Raw genomic sequence first — 24,134 nt, 5'->3', positions numbered from 1 at the left:
AACATAGCACCAGCTCTGTAATATAAGAACGCTGTAAAATCACAATAATGTATGGCCCTGAGTGGCTTATTGCTTTATTCAATGTTTTCCCACCACTCTCGAACCATGTGACATCTACCTCCCTCACTTTAGCCCAGAGTTACTGAGTTTTGAAACGTCTAGGTGATGTTCATTGGAGGGTAATATGCAAGACTCCTGAGCGGCCCTCACAGTGGCTGTGCAGCTCATGTGAGCAGCAGTCAGGATCTTTCCCTGTGGGAGGTGCTTGCGCCTGCCAAAAGATCTTCTCCACGTGGTGCTGGGATTCTGACATTGCCTTTTCAAAAACCCCTGGCCCTGAACTCCCTCAGCATACAGCGCTGAAACTCACTCCGGGGTATTGTGGGCCATGTTTCGTCTCCTTTGAAAACTGTTGGATGAGTCATTTTTTAATGACAACAGAGAATGTGCTGGTATGAACCTAAAGCGAACAGTGACGCCTCCAAGGGAAAAAAAAAAAAACATTGGCCACCCCACTGACCTAAACCAACCAAGATTTTTTGTTTAGATTAGAATAATAATTCAACATCTGCACCAAACACTTTTTAAAAAAAGAGCAACACGCATGCATTATTTAGAATTCTCTCAAACCCTATTAATTAAAAGTTAAATTCTTTTACTTTTCATAATATGTTAGGTTTTTTCTTTAAAAGTGTACAATTAAATGGTAAACAGTTCTGTCTGCACCTGCTTGCTCCCATCTTTGCTCACAGGTGTTCAGTTCGGGGTACATAAGTTTTGAGCCAATCGCCTGAGCTGTAAATGTCATGAGACTACATCATGACAACACGGATTGGCTATTAATAATAATAATAATAATAATAATAATAAAAAATATTATATCAAATATTTTAATTAACAAATAAATATTTAAAATAAAAACATATATTTTAAAATAAATAAAAATGAAAATGAAAATAAAAATAAAATTAATAATAATAATAATAATAATAATAATAATAATTCATTAAATTTATTTTATCTCTTTTTAAATTAACAAATCAATATTTAAATAAAATCAAATATAAATATTATATTAACATTTTAAAAATAAAATAATAATAAAAAATAATAATAACATTTATTTTTATCTCATTTTTAAAGAAAAAAAATAATAATAAAAAAATTAAAATAAAATAAAATAAAATAAAATAAAATAAAATAAAATAAAATAAAATAAAATAAAATAAAATAAAATAAAATAAAATAAAATAAAATAAAATAGTATGTCAACCACCAGCCAAACCCTGATTCCCTTGGTGGCACCCTAAGATTTTCACTGTCCCATCTGTCCACCCCATTAAAAATGTCCCTGAGGCGACACTGCTAGCGAAGCGCTCACTGCGGGTGGCCTCTTCCGCTGTCCGGCTGTGGAAAGCAAACATGGAGCGTTCCGTTTAGTTTAGCCTACTCTATCTTTTCCCATATTGTTTTGTTCGGGCTGATCTTTTCCATCCCTCTGTGCTAAACCAGAAGGATAACCCCTCTATTGTCTGCGGTCAACGGAAAGCCATGTGATTGTTACAGCTGCACATCTCGCCGTCACATTCATGAATGCGGCCATGCACAGACTGCCTGAATGTGTCACAAAATAACACACGGCACCTATGGAGAAAGACGGATTGTATTGAGAAAGGCCTTGAACTTGTTTTTCTTTGTTCCGCCCTGTGTGACTTGAAGGATGACAGGACCCTAATGCATTATGGGATGTGTTTTGATTTGAATACAATCACACATCTAGGGTAGGATGGGGAGGGTGAATGGATCTCCGGCCCTATCAGCTTTTAACCCCCTTTCGTTGAAACACCCCCCTTCAACCACTATAATCGCTTGAACCCTCTATGAATAGCTCTTTGTCGTGGGATAGATTACAGTTACCGCTGTCCTTGTTGCTCTCCGTCTGGCAGGCTTACGGCTGCGTCCCACAGATCAGACAGAGGTACAGACAAACAGGCTAATGCTTGAGCCCAGAAGGCACGGATCAATAGAGCAAACGTTTTACTGCCACCAATTTCAACCAGCTATTGCTAAATGAACGGATTATTGGGAAACCCTTTAAATGGCTCTAGATGCCAGTCAGTAACATATATACCACTGGACTGAGTGATCCTGAGCTTTGGAATGTCTTAATGTGCATGTGGTAGTAAATGATTGGCTAGACTATAATCCATGTAAAAGTTCAAACAAAAGTGTCTCAAGTGCAAACATCTCAGCTGAGCCAATACCTCAGCTGATAGCAAAATGAATGATACCAATACAAATCATTAATGAGTTACCAACTCATAAGAGACTGCACCCTACAACATCCTATTAGCTCAAAATAGATCTGCATGATATTGAAGAAAAATGCAATATAAGATATCTTTTTAAAGGCACACTATGTAAATTTGTTCAAAACAAAGGTGTAGCTTGATGACGCAGAGATTGAGCAGAATCAAGAGAGATGTTGTCTTCATGTCTACAGCCGGTGGAAAAGAATCGGGAATCGGGAATCATTTTCATGGATGAGATTATTAACGTTACCGGAGTATGAAGCAGAGAAAGGACGAGTGATGTTGGAGTGGAACAAGGCCGCTGGAGTGATTGCTAATGAGAGATGAGTGCGACACGTCTCGAGAGCTGCCAAACTTTTATTATGTCACAGTCATCGCTTCTGCTTCTTCCAGTCAAGCGTATGTGGGGTAACGCTGCGCTGTTTATCATAAGTTGTTATACTGCTACTCTGTGTTTGCTCTGCAGCTGCTATGAGACACTTAATGCACACTGCAGTATGCTAGATCGATATTAGACATGGTAAAACATGGTACTCGCGGTTAATCAAGAAAACGAGATTCAAACAATAAGACTAAATATGTTGAGCTATATAACAATGATTAGTTTCTGACAATGAATGTATCCAAACAGTTGTTCCCTTGTCTATTAAAACACATAATATATTAAAGTTTCCATGGTTTCTACAAAATGAAAATGGAAAATCAAGACTAACGCGGGTATGATGTCATTGATTGGCGTCACACGGACATGGTCCGTGTCCTGCATGGTTAAAATGGCTTATTTCTCTGGATTTTAAACATTCTTGGAAACATTTGGGATAATGTAAGTACACCAGTCAACAAAATATGTAACATTGTTCTAGTGGTTGTTGGTTATTTTAATAAAAAATCGTACATACTGTGCCTTTAAATAATGCGATATTCGATATGCAATACAATAAGAGGTGTAAAGTGTGAAAAATCTATTTAAATTATATTGAAATAAATCTGTTTCACATCCTTTATGGGAAAACAAAGCATCACTACAACTTCTGAAAGCGAACAGCAGTGTTTTAGCATTACATAAAAAGTAATGTCACAAATATGACAATGTGATTTTAACTTTAATGTAAACAAGAAAGAAAATCATTCAGATAGCCATTGCGATATACATATAGCGATATGTACATTTGTGATATTTTGATCAAAAATACAGTAAAAAAAACAGTAATATTGTGAAATAATATTACAAATAACTTCTATTTGAATATAAAATTTGAATATAAAATATATGTGTATATATATATATATATATATATATATATATATATAAAATTTATTCCTGTGATCAAAGCTAAATTTTCAGCATCATTAGTCCAGTCTTCAGTGTCACATGATCCTTCAGAAAACATTCTAATATGACGATTTACTGCTCAAGAAAGTATTTCTGATTATTATCAATATTGATAAAGGATTCACTGATGAAAAGACAGTTCAAAAGAACAATGGCAGACTATAGAAGTTAATTCAATTCTTAGCAATTCATGACTTTTTCCAATAAAATCTTCTCCAGTTTTATTCCAGTCACCCATAAGTAGTTTCTGCAGTTAAAAACAGGTATAAAACCACCTTGTAGAGAAGGAGCCAATGCCATGGACCTGCGGCGTAAAATTGGTCTGATCTGGTTCCTTGATGCCCTAGATTAAACCCAGGTCTTTGTTTGAGGCAGTCCTTCTTCGTCTAAGACTCTGGGAACGTGATATCTCTAGTTTCTTTGCTCTTTTTGCAAGATGACTACACCTGTTCAGTCTGGGCAGAAAGACAGGTTTCAGGGTAAACTCAAAGTCTTCCTTCTACGATTGTTTTTTTTTTTTTGCCATTGTTTCCTTCTTGACTGATTAAACATTTGAAGTTACCTAGACTTCAGTTGAGGAATGTAAGAAATGTGAAACCAAAACCAGTGGCAAACCAAAGGTCAAGCAAAGGTAACGTGACTTTGCCTTTGAATAGATCTGGCGATGAAAGAGTTTATCGGAGAATAGCTGATGAGTTGGGGGAGGGGACGTGGTGAAAGAGGGGACTGTCCACTGCATGTCGTAAAAATGTCGGATACGGGGAAAGAAACTGCTTTTGGTTTTGAGATGTGACTTCATTTTCAAAGAGATTTGGAGTCTCAGGGATAGTTCACTCAAAACTGAAAATTATGAAATATAAATTCCGTCTGCTTCAATTTTTTTGCATCATTTTTTAATTAAATTAAATTAAAATAAAAAATTGTTGTTTGTTTACACATCTTTACTGTATTGTACTTAAGAGTTGTTGAAATTCTGATTCGACTTGGTACATATATATATATATATATTATATATATATATATATATATATATATATATATATATATATATATATATATATATATATATATATATATATACTCTAAAAACTGCTGGGTTAAATATGGACAAAACCAGGGATTGGGTTATTTTTACACAGCCATTTTTTCAACCAATTTTGGATTTATTTTTTTAGCCAGCAATATATTAATATAGTAAAAGGCATGTTTTTGCTCACCCCCAAATAGGGGCAAATTTGTGGGGTATTTTAAGCTGAAACTTGACCATACCAGAGACTTATATTACATCATATGAAAGAGGGCATAATAGGTGCCCTTTAACCCAACCTGCTGGGTTTGTCCATATTTTACCCAGCTTGGGTTTTTTTAACCCAGCATTTCTTAGAGTGAATTTATTTATTTTCACAAATAAATACTGAAGAATATTAAAAATAAAAAATATATATATTTTACATTTTTTAGTTATGCATTTACATTTTTGTAAGTTATATATTAAAAAAATATATAACTAATTTATATTCAAAATGCTAAAGAATAAAAAATAAAAATAAAAACAAACATATATATGTATAAAAAGTATCTATATTTATACACAAAAACTGAAGGATTCACTTCAATTTTTTTTTTGCATTTTTTAAATTATATTTACAAAAAATATAATTAATTTATTGTCAAAAAATGTATAAAAATGTATATTTAAAAATATTAATATAAATATATTAATATTATTATATATTAATATATATATATATATATATATATATATATATATATATATATATATATATATATATATATATATATATATATATACACACACACATATATACATATACATACATAATGAATTAAAAATAAATTAAAGATAAAATATAATTCTCCTTTTATGGTTTTGATTATGCTATTCTTCTGGCTGTACTCAAAGCTTGAACATGAATTGTGAACATTCCAGGTTTTAATGTGATTCTGACTGAATTTTTAGTTTTTAATTTAGTTAATTTTAGCTGAACCATCCAAAATGAGAGATCAGTGAGGACACGCATGCATTTGCATTTTGTGCTCTTTCCCAAACTGCAATTAGAGCATTCAGTCAGGTCTGCTTCTGATAGAAAAACTCAAAAATAACTTAAAAATAAGAAAAAAAAGGAACACTGCATCCCACAGACAGAGAGTAGCTTTATCATACTGTTCTCCCTCGGGGGTCTTTCCCTAATTTCCTTATGAGGCAGGAAGAGGAGGGTGCATTTGATCAGCTCTTCTTAGACTAACGGCTCCCGACAGCACAGGCCGAGCGTTCATGATCCGCACCACACATGCTGAACTCTGCTCTGCAGATCTCCATCCAGCTGTTCACAAAGAGACGCCATTCACAACACATTAAGCGTGCCATTGTTGCTTTCGGTATGGCTGTAAAGGTCACACAAATTAATATTTAAACTCATAATAAATTCTTTTAACATTAAATAAAGTACATAATCAGTACCTGAGATTATCATTGTCATACTATGTATGTTGTTGTTCTAGCTGCAACGTTGCAGAAATAGAAACCGTTTTTAAAAATGGAATTATCACGTTGTTGCGGCTGGTTAAGACAAAAACTCTGATTAAGATGGAAAAGATACTGTTTATTGCGTGTCGTGGCATCACAACGCATCTAGTTAGGACATGGGGTTACATTAATGTAGGCACCCAAGCTGAAAATTTGATGGTGGTTTTGACTTGGACCAATAAGAAACCAACCTTGCAACCACAGCAGTGTGCCTAAAAACTATACTGAACACCATTCATGTTTGTGTAATAATTATAGACGGGAAAACCACTCTACTTAAACACCCATTAAGCTGATCTGCATGAGTTATTCTGGTATTTTTACGAGCAGAAACATGGAAACATCAGTCATGGAAACATTGACTGATACTTCTCACGAGCCTCGACTAAAGCAAACGGGGATGTGGAAAGAACTAAAATAAAACAAGGATGGTTCTCCTTCCTTCATGGGCAATGTGCCACAGCTGTCAGCATGCGCCCGTCCCAGCCTCTCTGACCCAAACTGAGACCTGATCAAAGCGGTCTAACCGCCCAAGAATGCAATTAGCTCTCATGCTAATCTGAAATTCAGCAAATATCTTATCCACTGATTGGCGACTTCACTGTGGCCCTTCTTATGCATGCTGCACTCAGACGGCTTGGCTTTGGAGGAAATGCAATGTACAGTAACTAAAGTACAAATAAAAAGTTAAAAAGTGGTCTCAATTAACAGATAATTAACATCTAAGATACCAGACTTATGCACTAAAGGGTTCAAACCAAAAATGCATGTGTAAGAGGGTGTGTATTAGTGATTTATGCACTTTAAGGCACAATATGTAATTTTTGACCACTAGAGGTCACCTATTCAAAACAAAAGGCATAGATTGGTGACGCCAAGATGTCGTCTTCACCTCACAGCCAGGGGAAAAGAATCGGGCAAGGGACTCATATCATGTTCATGGATGATATTTTTAACGTTACTGTAGCATGAATCAGAGCAGGGCGAGTGCTGTGGGAGCTGAACGAGGCCTCTGGAGCGACTGATAATGAGAGATGAGCGTGACACACGTCTCGAGAGCAGTCGCTGCTTCTGCTTCTTCCGGTCAAGCGTATGTGGGGTAAAGCAGTGCTGTTTATCATATTAGATACATTTGAGTGTTGAAAATGATGTTATAACGTTACTCTGAGCATTTGTCGGTGGCTGCTGAGAGACACTTGTTGCACACTGCAGTAAGCTACATCGATTTTAGAATATCATATTAATAAATGCCTTGTGTTGGCTTGTGTTGCTAAATGGCATGCAATTATTTTTTAAAACATATTGTAAGATGGAGAGAAAGCTGCATTACTGTTACTAAAAATAAAGCTGCATCTGATTATGCTATGTTAGCTATTTGACAGTCTCTGAGGCATGAACATGGTACTCACGGAAAATAAGATTCAAACAATAAGACTAAACTTGCTGAGCTATATAACAATGATTAGTTTTCTGTCTACTAATGTATCCAAACAGTTGTTCCCTTGTCTAATAAAAAAATAATATATTAAAGATGTGAGCAGGTCAGGTTTCAGCATGTCATCCATGGTGTGAGGTTTTGCAATGCGGTTTGGGAATCTTACATCCTTTTAATTTGAGAGGGGAAATACATCAGATTCAAAGCCATAATATGCTTCATCTGTTGCCAGCTTGCTCTAACATAGGGGTGAAATTAAACACAGATGCAGCTTAGAGAAAGGGGAAAGAAGAGGCAGTTTCTTCCTTCCTTTGACATTCCTTACTCATTATTGACTATGTTTCATCAATGTTTGTTTTATCAAGAGGTAAACTGCATTTCTTCCTTCCCTCAGATCTTTCTTTAACCCATGACTCACTATCTAAACACTACAGAACAAATCTTAGTCGATTTTGCATTTGTTTCCTGATAGACACGAGAGTGTCAGGGCTCATCTGAGAACCACATGCTCCTCCCACAGTCACAGTCACAGCGCATCCCACTGGGAAAAGACTGAAATTTCCATTTGATCTTCTATCGAAACCCATTCAAGTGAAACAAACCCCGATCACACCAGAACTGATGTCAATGAGAGCCGAGGCTGTTCTTGCACTATGGCAAGTACTAAGTACTATGGTTCAGAGATGGTATCAGAACTGAATATATATAATAATATTATATTATATTATATTATATTATATATATATATATATATATATATATATATATATATATATATATATATTACAGCACTTGAAGTACATAATTTTTAAGTGTCTAATAACCAACATGTAAAAATGTATTTCAATCATAATAATAACATTTTAAAAAGAAAAATAATACTATATTTTAGTTAAAAACATCTTATTTGGGCTACTTCTGTATCATGTATTTCATGTATGTGTATATATATATATATATATATATATATATGTGTGTATATATATATATATATATATATATATATATATATATATATATATATATATATATATATATATATATATATATATATATATTTATATTTTTTCCTTATATAATATATATTTTATATTTATAAAATTTTAATAAATTAATAAATAAAAATATAATATAACATGATATACATGTTATATAATATATCTCTCTCTCTCTATATATATATATATATATATATATATATATCATATTATAATACATTGTTATATTTATAAATTTGTGTATCTATAAATAAAACAACAAATATATATATATATATATAACAACATAAAACAATATTTACACTGTAAATAATTGTAATATAAAAATATATATGTTTTTTTAAATTAATAAAATTATAGAATACAATATAATTTCATATTAAATATTTATATATAATATAAATAAAAGTATAACCTTCATTTTATATACTCATTGTCTTCATGCATGGTTGTTTCAGTTATTGTAGAAGGAATCTGGGAGTGATTTCACTCATTGTCTTTTGTGTGCTGACACAATGATGGAAAACTCTTCAGGATAAATCCATTATTCCCACACCTTTTATCTATTCTTAAAGCAGTCCTGCTGAAAAACAATTTTCTCTCTTACTGGGTCAAACCCATCTGAGACACGCGGCCCCTAACAAACCCGCTGCAGTTTAACCCCAATGTTCTTAATCCAGGGCCCCGCTCAATACCCACAACCCCCACGGGCTGTAACGTCTGAGCACCCCACTACCCCCTTCCCGTTTCTCCCTCCAGCATCTGTACCAAACGCAGACACACACTCTACATAATTACAGGGCACTTGTTTGGGTAGGTCATTTATATGGGGATATTCGTTTAACAACACAATGCCCCTCCCCCTTCAATAAATTCCAGAGCACGACCCCTCCTTCACGTGCACTGGGGCAAACGGCTGCATTTACACCATCAAGCACCTCTCCGGGAACGAGTAAAGCACCCAAACAGCCTTGAAAGTTGTTTCAAGGGAGCTCTTGGTGAATTGCCCGGGAAAATCAGCCTTTTGCAGGCCTCGTGTCGGCACCTTTTGGAGAAACAACAACAGGAACTATCGTGGGCCATTGAGTGGATAAAGACTGTGGATGTGGCCCCCAGAGTCTAAACAAGTGATTGTAAAACAGAGAACTACGTCTAAAGAACCCAACAGTCTCTCTTAACAATAGCAATAAACCTTTAAGGCAGCTTTCAGTAACCCAGCAGCAATCCTCTGAAATCCAGCTGCATTTGAGGAGATTCCTACAAAATGAAGCTTTTTGAGTAGGTGCTTATAAACATATAAAATTCTCCCAAATATAAAAATTCTGCCTCATGTCATTCCAAACTGCATCATTTATTTATGTATTTATTTTGTAATTTTCTTAAATACTCATTTTTCACTATATATATATATATATATATTCATAATAACTATATTATATTCATAATAATAAGAAATAATATTAATATATATTTTAGTAAAATAAAAACATCTTATTTGGGCTAATATATAAGTATTTATATATACACAAACACAATTTTAATATATTAATAAAAAAAATAAAAATACAAAATAAAAAAACAATATAAATAAAACTAAATAAAAATATAACATTTGATAAATATATAAAAAACAATTGCACAGTATATAATTGTAATAAATAATACATAACACATTTTTGTTTCTTTTTCTTCTTCTTAATAATAATATTATAATAATAATACTGACACAAAAAACTACAACATTATTATTATTATTAATAATTCTTATTATTTTTACTATTATTAGTCATTTTATATAGTCACATTGAGATATATAAAAATGTTCTGGTCAATATTATAATTAATAATAATAATAATAATAATAATAATAATTATTATTATTATTTTAATTTGATTATATTTTTTGCCAAACAATTATAATTAACATTATTATTATTATTACATTTTTGTAAAAAAAAAAAAAAAAAAATCAGTATTGGAATATTTCTCCAAATCGTGCAGCCCTTTTTGACATTAATATAATGAAATTATAAATATCACTGTGATCTCCAAAGACAAAGCACATAAAATTCAAACTCATAAAAGTCTAATGGCGGCATCACTTCCTCCGTCCCCTCTGGCAGTATCTCTCCTGCAGGATTAATAGAAAACTGATTTATGTTTAAGGTGACACTCACCTTTGTAGTTCGGATGCACTCGCGGGGTGTAGCCACCGAATTTGATGAGGATGGGGACGTTGTATCCCAGCCGGACCCACTCTACCACATGTAAGGGAAAGAGATTTGGAGTGGTGGCCCCGTCTGATGGAGGAGTCAGACTGCAGTCCAGCTCAGCAAAACCCCCGACCCTTCCCCGGACCACCGATTCAGCGCTCAGAGAAGAACCTGTGGAACACAAACATACGCATGTGAACTCATTCTGCACAACTCAAATTTTCCATGATTTTCCATTTCCATACTAGTCCAACTGAGTTATGCTGGATAGTTCTGGTTTAGTGCTTTCTCAAACCATTTAGGCTGGTTCGAGCATGTGTAGACTAATTTATGCTGGTTAATTGTGTTTTTTAGCTGGTCCAGACTGATTTATGTTGGTTTAGAGCTGGTCCAGATGGATGTATGTGGGTTAGCGCTGGTCTAGACTGATTTATGCTGGTTAAAAGCTGTTCTAGATGGATGTTTCCTGCTTAGCACTGCTCTAGACTGGTTTATGTTGGTCAGCTATGGTTTAGAACTGGTCCAGATGGATGCATGCAGGTTAGCGCTGGTCTAGTCTGGTTTATGCCGGTCAGCTATGGTTTAGAGCTAGTCCAGATGGATGTATGTGGGTTAGTGATGGTCTAGACTGATTTATGCTAGTTAGCAGTGGTTTAGAGCTGGTCTAGATGGATGTATGTGGGTTAGCACTTGTCTAGACAGATTTATGCTAGTTATCAGTGGTTTAGAGCTGGTCCATATGGATTTCTACTTCTTAGCATTAGTCTAGACTTATTTATTCTGGTTTAGAGCTGGTCCAGATGGATTTCTCCTGCTTAGCACTGGTCTAGACTGATTTATGCTGGTTACTAGCAATGGTTTAGAGCTGGTCCAGACGGATTTCTACTTCTTAGCATTGGTCTAGACTTATTTATTCTGGTTTAGAGCTGGTCCAGATGGATTTCTCCTGCTTAGCACTGGTCTAGACTGATTTATGCTGGTTTAGAGCTGATCCAGATGGATGTATGGTTAGCGCTGGTCTAGACTGATTTATGCTGGTTACTAGCAATGGTTTAGAGCTGGTCCAGATGGATTTCTGCTGGTTAGTGCTGGTCAGCAGTGGTTTTGTGTTGGTCAAGATGGTGAACGAGCATAGGCGTGCTGAGCTTGTTAGTCAGCAAAGCTTAGCTGGTGAAGCTGGTTATGTCGACTATTATGTTGGTTTTCAGCAGGGAGAGAAGAGGATACAGCTCAAACAAGGCACTTATTTTGAAGAGTAATCCAATTCAGAAACACAATTAAACATGTGACCTTCCAAAGCTTTTTCAGATAAATTAATTTTAGTTCTTCTTAAGATAGTAAGCAGAAACAACACATCACGAGGAACAAACAACAAACACATTGCATTTGTCGCCTAACATGTGTTTTCAGTTTGCAAAGATCAAATCCACAGGGTGCAAAACTCCAATATTCATCATTGGAGGTAAGTACTGCCTCTACAGAATGTACTCGATGATAAAACCAGCAGTTCTGACGTCCTGGAGAAAGCAATAGAGGCATGATAGGACATGAGCCAAAAGGAGAATGTGAGATGGAAAATGAGAGCGTGACTGAGAAAAACAAGACACAAAAGAGAAGCAGGAGGGTGATGTCATAAAAACACACACTAAAGCGGGGCGAATGCAAATCCAGATTTAAGGGGGGTGGGGTGCAGGAGAGATGACATGCATGTAAATTAACATTCGGCATGTTAATATGAAGAACGTCTGTGACACTTTCTCCCAATGGGACAGACAAAGAAAGCCTTATTAGGGTGAAACTCACAGGAAGGGGGGTGTGGGGGTGTGGGGGACAATCCAGGTTGATTACATTAAAAGAGAAAAATAAATCAGTTGTAAATATATGTAAATAAAAAGCAATAAAGAAAATATAGTATATAAATATATAATATATTATAATTAATATAATATATAATTTATGCTATTATAGAAATAATAATTTAAAAATATTTTTTTCTTGATAAGAACATTTGCACCAAATTCTAATTCTCATTACCTTACAGTAATGAAAATCATCCCGTACATTAAACAAAAGTACAACAAATACTACCATAATGTATAATTATGACTTTACTTTACAAATACAACACATAAATTATTAGTTTATCTTGTTTTTCAACTAACAGTGAAGAGAATGAGATTCCTTTGCATTAGAGTAATGAGAATTGGGAAGGAAAAAAAAAAAAAAAGGTCCTAAAAACTTGGCCTGGACATTTTTGTGAGATTCCCCCATTTACACACTAGACTGTGAGAGAGAAACAGACATCTCAAATTCACAAGATGCAAATGCATTTGGGCAGTTTTGCACCCCAGTCACCCTCCCTTGTGCCAGAGCTGCTCCATGCACCTCGTCTCGCCTGCGATTAGCGGTAATCTCTCAAAGATGACGCTCTCTGAAAGAACCACAACCTCCCAACCCTGCCTCTGTACTGAGAGCCCCTGGGGCACACACATGGCCTGCCACCCCTAAGACTCCCACACCCCGTGCCTTGAGAGAAGGGAAATCTAAATCCCAGATTGATCTAAATCCGGATTTGCAGATTTCATTTTTTACAGTGAGGATTTGATCCCTGTTCCCCCCAAATGTTTGGGGTGTTTGCTCCTAAATACCAGCTCAAACACCACAAATGCTCTTGCTTGCCCCAGGACAGGTTGCGTGCCATAAGGAACATAGAGGGTCGCCTGTTCGTTAACGAATGGGAGTTAACCCCTCCACCGAACGTGTTCTGTGAGTAAACAGGCTGAACTAAACCCCTGGTGTGCTGTGATATTGTAGTCATGTCTACAAACACCAGCAGAGGAATCATGGAGAGAGAAAAAACAGACACAAATGGACAGAAAACAGATGGTGTGTGGAAAAAACTTAATGTTGAAAGAGGCAAAAGAACAGCATTCAATTACAGTGGAGCAGCCAGAATAATTGGCTTTAACAAGGAAATAAAATGTGATTTTGTTTTTTTGGGAAATGCAACATAATTCATGGTTTAATCACTATTTAAGTATGATAATTGGCCCTAAAAAGTATTTGAACAGTTGTGATATACATAAAAATGTTGGAATGTCATTAGATTACATAAAATATTAAAGCAAGTGTAATTTATTATATTCTTTAACTTTTTGTCCAAAAAAAAAAAAAAAAGATGCAGCATTTGAGACATGCACATACAAACACTTGTTCTAATGCAATATTTACACATTTAAGTGAATAATGAAGTATCCAAATACTGTGATTTTGGAACGAGTGTAGCAGGAGGAGGAAAATGTACTTACACAATAAAAAGAGGGCGGCTGCGATGGTGACATTCAGAAGCCAGAGTTTCTTCTGTACCATGGTAAACTCTCACATACCATCACACATACCCCACCTGAAACACAAAGACACACACGGAAGTCAGTCCCGAGAACTCTTTGCCAGCTCCTCATTATGATAAGACAACATTATATTTTCCGGTTCAGAGTGTTATGTTCTTTAAACAGTTAATCCATTACACATATCTTATGTTATAAAGGAACTATAATAGAATTCAGAAACCCTTGTTATTAGCGACACCGGTGGCCATTAAGTGAACTGCAGCCAGACACAATGTACTTTATTAATATAACGGAACTGATTCCGAGCTTAGTTTTTTTTTTAACAGCAGATGGCGCTCTAGCCTAGTTTTGAACCGCATGCTCAAATGCTGATGAAGAAGAGCGCTCGTGCATTCAATTGAGTCTGAGAATGTACTTGCACATCAGAATGCTTTTATGACGTGAGATTAATGTAAACAGCCCACTGAGAACACCCTTGTAATTCACTTTAACCTTTTCAAACTTTATGAATGATTATTTTAGGTTTAAGTGGTGTGTGTAAGGAATTGAAAGCAAGCAAAGTACAGCTGTTTCTAAAGCACGCAGTGCCATCTGCTGTTAAAAACTAAGCTCACAATCGATTCGAGAGACAATCGCGATTAGGGGTGTAACGATACGCTCAGGTCACGATACGATACGTATCTCGATACGGAGTTCACGATACGATACGTATCACGATATTTTGAACAAAATGAAACTGAAATTCAAACAAGATTTATAAAAAAAAACATAAACAAATTTCAATAATTGTCCTTGTTGTACATACAAGATCACATTTCAATAAAATAAATAAATATAAAATTTTAATAAAAACCTTCTGTATTCAAATAAACAGTTGAATAGGGCTGTCTGTCACTAAAATTTTTTTTTTAAATTTAACATGAACTTAGAATTATGAATAGGGGCCGTTCACATATCGCGGCTAAAAAAGCGGAAGGCGCGGCCGCACCGCTTCTCCTTCTTTCCAAAGCGCTTGCGCTCCCGTGGCGTCGGTCGTTGCTATGCAACCTTGAACTGGGCTCTCCAAGAGGATCAGAGGAACAAGAGGATGTTTCTGCAAAGGATAAATGATTTCTAGCCCTTGCATTAGTTTTACTACGAGATATATTGATGGAGATAAGATATAAAAACCACCATGTACAGCTATGATCAGCTGTTCGGCTGAGCTTTTGATGTTTTGTTACGGAAAGGCCATAGCTGATCGGTTGATTCTTGTCACACGACCTGCGGTGCGCTTGCGGCATTCTGAGAAGTTGAGAATTGCATGCGCGTCGCGACCGCGTTGATCCCATTATGAGCGCGCCTGCCGCGCGGCTACTTTTGAAAATAATAACTGACTTGCACGCGGAAAAGACGCAATATGTGAACGGCGCCACAGAACTTAAAGCAAAGCATCGCAAGCGTCTTTTGCTTTTCTGTGAGCACAGCTGTTGCTGTGCACTGCGGTGAAAGAAAGCCACGACTTTTCTCACGCGACCATGCAAGAGACTGACATGAGAAACGTTTAAACCTGCTTGCAAGATTCAATGTGTGTCCGAAACACTTACTGAACTAGAGAGCTGATTGAGACACACCATCGATAAATCGTTACACCCCTAATACTTATAGTAATTTAAAAATGTGGTAGCATTGGATCTGGACAGGAAGGATAACTGTCTCTGGGAGTTGGAAGGGGTGTGTCGCGATTCTGCCTTCTCAAATCGCGATACAGGTTCGTGGACCTGCGTATCGCGATTTCGATTTCATATCGCATATCGTTACAGCCCTAATCGCGATGTATTCTGAAAATCTCAGAATCGATCAAGAATCATTTTTCGATTCGCGAAGCATCGATTTTTTGTTGCAGCCCTAAACTATAAAGAAGAATTGTTGGTTTAACTTAAGTTACCTGGTTGCCATACAATTTTGAGTTCATTGAGGTAATACAATGAAGGTGATTGGTAATCAATAGAAACTCAAAATATTATGTTATATGAACCACATTAATTATCTAAGTTGATTTAACAAAAGAAAAAAATGTTGTGTTAACAAATCATGAAAATATTTTTAGGGTTAGTTTTAGGGTTAACGGAAATGTCAGTAAAATTACTGGATAATGTCCGGGTAATGAGCTGCCAGTACTTTTTCTGTTATTTTACGTATTTATTCTGGCAATGTGAGACTATAGTTTGAATTAATCCCTTTTCTTTGCATGACACATTGACATTACAGTGCAGCTCAGCTCTTTCGGCATTAGCCTGAACATTACATAATTAATTATATGTCTCATAAATTTGGGTCTATTTCTCACAAAAGAAGAGCCGTGGATTACAATTATGGTGCTTTTTGACACTTTGGAGATTGGTTTTCATATTTAGTTCACCTGTTTTTTCTTTTATGAAAATGTTAGTGCTGTTTGCCTGTGCAAAACTGCAGGACGAGTTACATGGCATGCAATACTAATAGCTGCATGAGCAATACTAATGTTTGTTTTCAATTTGTAGTAAAAACTCTTTTAACTACAGAGACAACCATCATGAAATCTCTTTGTTGTCTCAAACATCACCCGACAGTGACCCAGAAAGCAAACACACCCCGTGGCTTACAATAATCAACTCTCCACTCCGTTCAATATTTCTCTCCAGTATTGTGGAGGAGTTTCCCTGCAAAGTGCCTGGAAATGAAAGCAGAGTTTGGTTTAATACAGCGCTGGCAAACATCCATTCGTATGATTGAGCACCTGAGAGCAGGAAAATCTCCCCAACCCATCTCCCACGTCGACCATTCAAAGCCACTAATACCAGCTTATTACTTTAAGTTAATTAAAGCCGAAGTTGGAGGAGGAGGCTATTTTAAGAAGGCATGCGCAATGGCGAAAAGCATGCAAACATGTTTTGGTTGGTTTTGTGTTTCTGCACACATTTATCTAAGAGAATGCACAAAAATTTGAGGTACATATAAGGATCTATTTCATAAAGGTAACAGATTTAGTGGATCAAGTAAACATGTCAAACTCATCAGATTTCATGAGGGGAATTCAAATCGCTCATCTCAGTTTTTTCCAGCCCAAATCACAAGAAAGATTTCCACAACGCAGTGGAAAGTTACAGTCTCAGAGCAACCACAGGTATGAAATAAAGCACACACTTGCACTGTTTCCACATCAATATCCTCCATTTGGAAATTTTAGAGTGTGAAAATGCTTTTGGTGTCTAGAAAATGTCTCTCTTATCCCATGTTAACAAGTAGCACAAATGGTGCAGGATGAGTTACAGCACTTCCTTCAAATCATTAATGACAAGTATGAACAACAGCAAATATGATGCTTTACTTAGCAAAGATCAATGATCAACAAATTTGGTGTAGGAAAATATTGTTTAAGTAAAGTCATACTGTAAATAAACTGAAAAACGTTTCATTTATGCTTTGTTAAAGTCATGTGCACAGATCCAAAAAAAGTCACACTCCCATGGCTTCAATCATGTCAATCAAGCCTCTGTTCTGGAGTCAGCGGTTCATTTGTCTGTATAAAAAGGCTCAAACAGGGTTGAGGCCACATGAACTGATCTTGAAACCGGTCTTAAGAGGTACCAGATGAGGGCAGGGCATTGTGTCCCTCCGCGTGGAGTCTCTTACCGTCAAGCTGTTGAACAAGGCCTCCTTGTGAAAGTGTCTTTCAGAGAGAGAAGTGCAAGCAGTGAAAGACAGACAGAGAGCAAAGCCTGAGAGTCAGAAAGAGACTCCAGGTGTGTTTTACTCAGGCCAAAAGATTTCAACTTTGCAACAAAAGTCAAGAACTTGTGCTCTGTGGCGACCACTTTATAAGGATTGGTGGAATAAATGTCATAATTTAAGAATAAATCATTAAAATTCAATATTGGTTGACCACTAATGTGAATTTGTAGAAACAATGTCAATGGCACATAAAGAGAGATTTACTACTGTTCAAAAGTGTGGGGACAGTAGGATTACTTTTGAAAGAAATTAATACTTTTATTGAGAAAGGCAGCATTATATTGATCAAAAGTGATAGTAAGGACATTTATTCATTAAAGTTCGACCCTCGCTCAACCCAGAATGCCCTTTGTGTTATGCTTGTTTGAGAATATATGAAATTAAGTGTTGTCAAAAGTACTGACTTCGATACCGGAATTTTAAAAATGTGATGCTTTGATCGCTGTTGAGTGGATTCGTAAACACCTCTGATTGGCCACTGTGTCGACATATATGTCTGTGATTGCTACAATGATCAATGCATGGCAGCGTTTGAAAGCACACAGAAGTGTTTGAATTTGAAAGCATTTTGCTAAAAAAAAATTACAACTAAAGCCCTATTCGGACGGGATTAGTTTTACATGGGGAGGTGGGGGTAAAATAATTATTACCAGAGCTTCTCTGTGATTTTAGTCCCATCCGAATGTGCCATCTCGGTAATCATTACGGACAATGTCAGTAAAGATTACAGCGACTTTTACCTTCTGTAAAAAGGTCCGGAAAATTACCTCAGGTAATACTAATCCCATCCGAATAGACCTGCTGTAAATACGTACGGTAAAATTCCGTCATTTCCTGTTTAAAAGTAGTTTTCTGCGCATTTTCAAGCATGGAAGCACTTGAAGAAACATTTATTTGTGTTGTAGGTGGTCTGTGGCAAAAACCTATTTTCTACATACCATTCAGAGCAAAAAGCACTTATCAGAGGCACAAAACAAATTTTATCTTTAGCTAAGTGCCTATTACCATCATAATCCAATCAGAATTTAATTAATAAGTAATTTGACCGGACCTAACTGTTATATATATATATATATATATATATATATATATATATATATATATATATATAGTTTATTAAGATTATATGTGTTTGCGCACATGGTATGAGAAAGCAACATATACCTACATGACGACAGGGAGGTGACAGCGGTGCGTAAATCGAGTTACCCCTCCCACTTCTGCTAATTTTACTGAAATGTCTTGTCCCGTGCGAATTGGCCAATTAATATTACAAACATCCTGAGGTAAAATTGCATTACTCCACATCCCCATGTAAGACTAATCCCGTCCGAAAATTGCTAAAGCCAGCAAAGATTGCAGTTCAGTCTCCATGTTATGCACGGTCATCAAGGACATGCAGAGCGAACGTGGGCAACCAAACCATCGTTTTCGAAAGTCTCCGTTTTCGTTCGTTAACACTGAAACGCAACTCAGGCGTTTTCAAACTAAAATGGGCTCTGCAGCGTTTTCAAAAGTCTCCATTTTTGAAGGTCGAAAATGCCAGAGTAGTGTAAACGACAGGCGTAACCGTAGCAAAAGTTATGCATTTAAAACGAAAAAGCACTAGTATAAATGGGGTCTTAAGCGGCTTTTCACTCAAAAATGCTTTATTGCTTTGAAAAAAAAAAGAGACGCAGGCAGTGCAATGGGGGGAAAAAAGCAAAGTTATGAAATGCATGTTGAATTAGTGTTTTTTTTTGTCCGCCGGATTTTTAGAATGCCGTTTCATGGGCGAGACGCTGCAAAAGACACGAGACACGAGTGCAACAGCTAAACATGTCCACCAAACATAAAAACAATAGGAAAAATAGTGCAATGGAATGCAAAACCTGTAAAGAACCACTACTGTATGTTTGATATTTCATGTTTTCATGATGATGACAGGCTGAAATGAGCTGTTATTTTCAGTTTTTACAAACATTTTGCTGTTAATAATAGCCTATTATTTGTGTTATTTATTGCTATTACTTTTTGGCTAAGAAATATTAAGCATTTTTCTTCATATCACTAATGACCTTCTCTCAAAATGAGCCTTTATGACATCTTCAAGAGGAGGAGTATCTGAAACAGATGCTTAAGACAGGCTAAGGTCCTAGGGCATGATGGAACATGCTCTGCTAACCGTCTGATCTTTGATCTTGTCCTTGACTGGCAAGGCTGCTTAATAAAAAGTCTCCGGCACACTATCCGAAAACAATCACATTGCCACTTGCTGTTTCATGTTAAACCGGTTAAGACGTGTACCATCTGTTATTGACCCAAGTGTGTGTCCACTTGGACCAGCTTAAGCAGATAGCAGACAATCTCAATCTAGCTGGCACACCTCTGGAGCTTCAGGCTGATCTTCTTTGTTAGTTCACAGCCTCAACACACTTACTGAATTAAGTAGCACAGTTACATCTCCATCATATGAATCATGCAAATATACCAAATACGCTCTGTAAATGCTGTGATCAAGTCTGTCATGTCTTCAATTTAATTAACAGTACTCCGGCTAAAGCTGTTTGCTGAGCCACTTGCCATTTTGATCGCATTAGGAGCAATGTGTTCGAGTTATCCTCACCATAGGCGGCATGTCACTCTTAGCTACGCTGACTGAGGTATTTGTGTTGGCTTTATATTTCTGAAGTGATGACCTGAACACGTTTCAGAGTATTAAAAGGTGAGCTGTGATCAGAAAACGGAAGTTTGAACCAACTTGATCAGGGATTGAAAGTCAAATGAGGCGTTTACTCATCTGATGAGGATAACACCTGTTCAGTGTTTAACGTCCATACAAATGCATTAACAAACACGCATGCAACTACTACTAACGCTGTACTGTGTAGGTTTATAAATGATGTTTTACCTTACAAATATGATGAAATGGCACATATTGCGTTCCCAGATGAACATTAAAGGTGCCCTAGATTGTTTTTTTACAAGATGTAATATAAGTCCTAGGTGTCTCCTGAATGTGTCTGTGAAGTTTCAGCTCAAAATACCCCATAGATTTTTTTTAATTAATTTTTTTAGCTGCCTATTTTGGGGCATCATTAACTATGCACTGATTTTTTCAGCACGGCCCCTTTAAGAGATGCGTTCCCTCTGCCCTACGAGCGCTCGACTATATACATCGCATAAACACAGTTCACACAGCTAATATAACCCTCAAATGGATCTTTACAAGGTGTTCGTCATGCATGCTGTATGCATGCTTCAAATTATGTGAGTAAAGTATTTATTTAGATGTTTACGTTTGATTTTGTGTGAGTTTGAGGCTATGCTCTGTGGCTAAAGCTAACATTACACACTGTTGGAGAGATTTATAAAGAATGAAGTTGTGTTTATGAATTATACAGACTGCAAGTGTTTAATAATGAAAATAGCAACAACTCTCGTCTCCGTGAATACAGTAAGAAACGATGGTAACTTTAACCACATTTAACAGTATATTAGCAACATGCTAACAAAACATTTAGAAAGACAATTTACAAATATCACTAAAAGTATCATGCTATCATGGATCATGTCAGTTATTATTGCTCCATCTGCCATTTTTCGCTGTTGTTCTTGCTTGCTTACCTTGTCTGTGCACAGATCCAGACGTTAATACTGCCTTTCCTTGTCTAATGCGTCGAATGGGCTGGCATTATGCAAATATTTGGGTCATACATATTAATGATCCCGACTGTTACGTAACAGTCAGTGTTATGTTGAGATCTGAGTGTTTTCCAGAAGTCTTTTAAACAAATGAGATTTATATAAGAAGGAGGAAACAATGGAGTTTGAGACTCACTGTATGTCTTTTCCATGTACTGAACTCTTGTTATTCAACTATGCCAATATAAATAAAATTTTTCATTCGAGGGCACCTTTAAAAGCAACCCAAACTCACAGCATATGCAGAGATGGAGTTTGAGATGAGCTCCACGCAAATGATAACAGTTCATGTGGAGCAGCTGTGAACGGAGACGCTCTGAGATGCACATAACCTACATGCATGCAAATAATTAAAGAGGACCTATAATGCCCCTTTCACAAGATGTAATATAAGTCTCTGGTGTCCCTAGAATGTGTCTGTGAAGTTTCAGCTCAAAATATCCCACAGATAATTTATTATAGCTTGTCAAATTTGCCTCTATTTGGGTGTGAGCAAAAACATGTGTGTGTCCCTTTAAATGCAAATGAGCTGCTGCTCCTGGCCCCCTTTCCAGAAGAGGGCGGAGCTTTAACAGCTCAACAACAACAAAGCTGGAGAATCTCACGCAGCCAAAATGAGGATTGTCAGTAACGGTGTTCAGCCTTACATTGTTCAAACCGGAGTCGACACTGATGGAGAGACTCAGGAAGAAGTTACAACTTTTAGAATGAAACTGGACGTTTATGAATGGTTAGTGGATACATTTATATAGTTGCTGTGGAGTTGATTCAACTCATCCACTAGCATGTGCCGTCTTGTTATTCTTTCATGCAAATCCAGCGTTGAATTGACCCTCGTTTGTGAAGCAGTCCGACGTAAAATGACGGCATGGCAACAACACTCTACTACAACAACTCTTCCTCTTTTCTAAAGCAGCCCAACATGGCCTCACTCCCTTTGTTGTGCGTTCTTGGGGGCGGGTTTATGTAAATGTTTGGGTTTGTGATGTCGCTAACTCCAGGAAGAAGCTCGTTGTACCAGCCGTTTGTTGTAGTCCTTAAACAGTGAATTCTTTAAAAGAAAAAAATCTCTCTCTTTGCATTGAACTTTGAGCATCATAACTTTGCAGATGTTGTTTATGCTCAAACAACAAAAGTTAAAAAAGTGAAATCATGATCAAGGACCCCTTTAAAGCACATATATTAAACCCGAAGGGCATATATTTATTTAATTGAATTCACAATATCACTATGCTATAGTAACCATTTTTAAATGGTTTTAATACATTGTGCAGCCTTAGAAAATGGTCTAATAATGTGGTTCATGGATTCTCTTCCGTGGAATGCCCACTTCCGGTATTTTGCCAGTTACTCGACATGTGTAAATTGCAATCAAGTACTCAAATTTCATCGAGGAATCCTGACAGTCCCATTATAAATAATACTACATATTATAACACTACATACTGTATTAGCCCTAGTGCAAAAACATCACTGAGGACCATGTGAAAGCAGCTCATGTGTGTCTGTAATACAGGCAGGTGAAAGGTACAGCACTGTACATCTGCTCTTTAATGGAGTGAACAGCGTAGACAGCTAGTCACAGAAACAGCCTGATTAGCAGCTGTATTATGCTGCAGCTAATCCTGGATGATCCAGGCTGCCACAGGGCGAAAGCACAGGCCAAGCAGGATGACCTCGGTCAGAGGAAGGACAGTAAGCCAACAATCTTGCTGTGGCATTATGGTGGCATTTCTAGGGGTGGGTGGATACTAACGGTGGAAATATCATGCCAATAAGCTAAAGCCGGGTTCACACTAGTGTTGTCAAAAATACAGACTTCGGTACTGAAATTTTAAAAATGTGATGATACCAGCATTTCCCCCTAGCATTTTTTGAGCAGATTCTTAAACACCTCTGATTGGCCACTGTGTTCACACACTCAACAGATATGTCTGTGATTGGCTACAGTGATCAACACTTCAAAAACATGTTGTAAATAGATATCTTTGACGCTCTTCTCCGAGTGCTTACACAGATACATAACTAGCTCCGTCAGTTACACTTGTTTCGTAAGTTAAATATGGAAGCAAAGGACGTAGCGTAAGCATTTTGACTACGAGAGGCGTTACACTTTGAATACGGAAGGCGGTCTGGTTGAAGCTAGTTATTTTACTTTAAAACGTTTTAAATATGGATATTTTTCTTACACAAATGCATTGCTTCATTTCAGAATGCCTTTATTAACCCCCTAGAGTATGTTTATGATGGATGGATGCACTTTTTTGAGCCTCAAACAGGTGATTTCTGTGTACTGCCATTATAAAGCTTGGGAGCATCTGTGATTATTAATATAACTCTTTTTTGTCTGAAAGAAGGTCATATACACCAATAGGATGGCTTGAGGGTGAGTAAATCATGGGGTAATTTACATTTTAAAGTGAACTACTGTAATCCTTTAAGTTTTTCATCTAATATTTAAATGTTCTTTTATTTCAGCTTTATTTTAATGAATAAAATTTTTTAATA

At 36.4% G+C, this 24,134-nt stretch overlaps 1 protein-coding gene across 1 annotated transcript in view; it reads right to left on the bottom strand.

Annotated features, from left to right (window-relative positions):
• igsf9b (immunoglobulin superfamily, member 9b) overlaps positions 1 to 24,134 on the bottom strand; it is a 54,319-nt gene that overhangs the window by 25,167 nt on the left and 5,018 nt on the right. The window contains exons 2-3 of the mRNA XM_067393488.1: positions 14,148 to 14,242; positions 10,804 to 11,010 (exon numbers count right to left, since the gene is read on the bottom strand). Coding sequence (XP_067249589.1) covers positions 10,804 to 11,010; positions 14,148 to 14,208 — 268 coding nt within the window. The 5' untranslated portion in view covers positions 14,209 to 14,242. The remainder of the gene's footprint in view (positions 1 to 10,803; positions 11,011 to 14,147; positions 14,243 to 24,134) is intronic.

Source organism: Chanodichthys erythropterus, chromosome 9 (assembly GCF_024489055.1).
Source record: "Chanodichthys erythropterus isolate Z2021 chromosome 9, ASM2448905v1, whole genome shotgun sequence".
In the NCBI taxonomy this organism is placed as follows: Eukaryota; Metazoa; Chordata; class Actinopteri; order Cypriniformes; family Xenocyprididae; genus Chanodichthys; species Chanodichthys erythropterus.
This window is presented reverse-complemented; position numbering and strand designations above follow the sequence as displayed.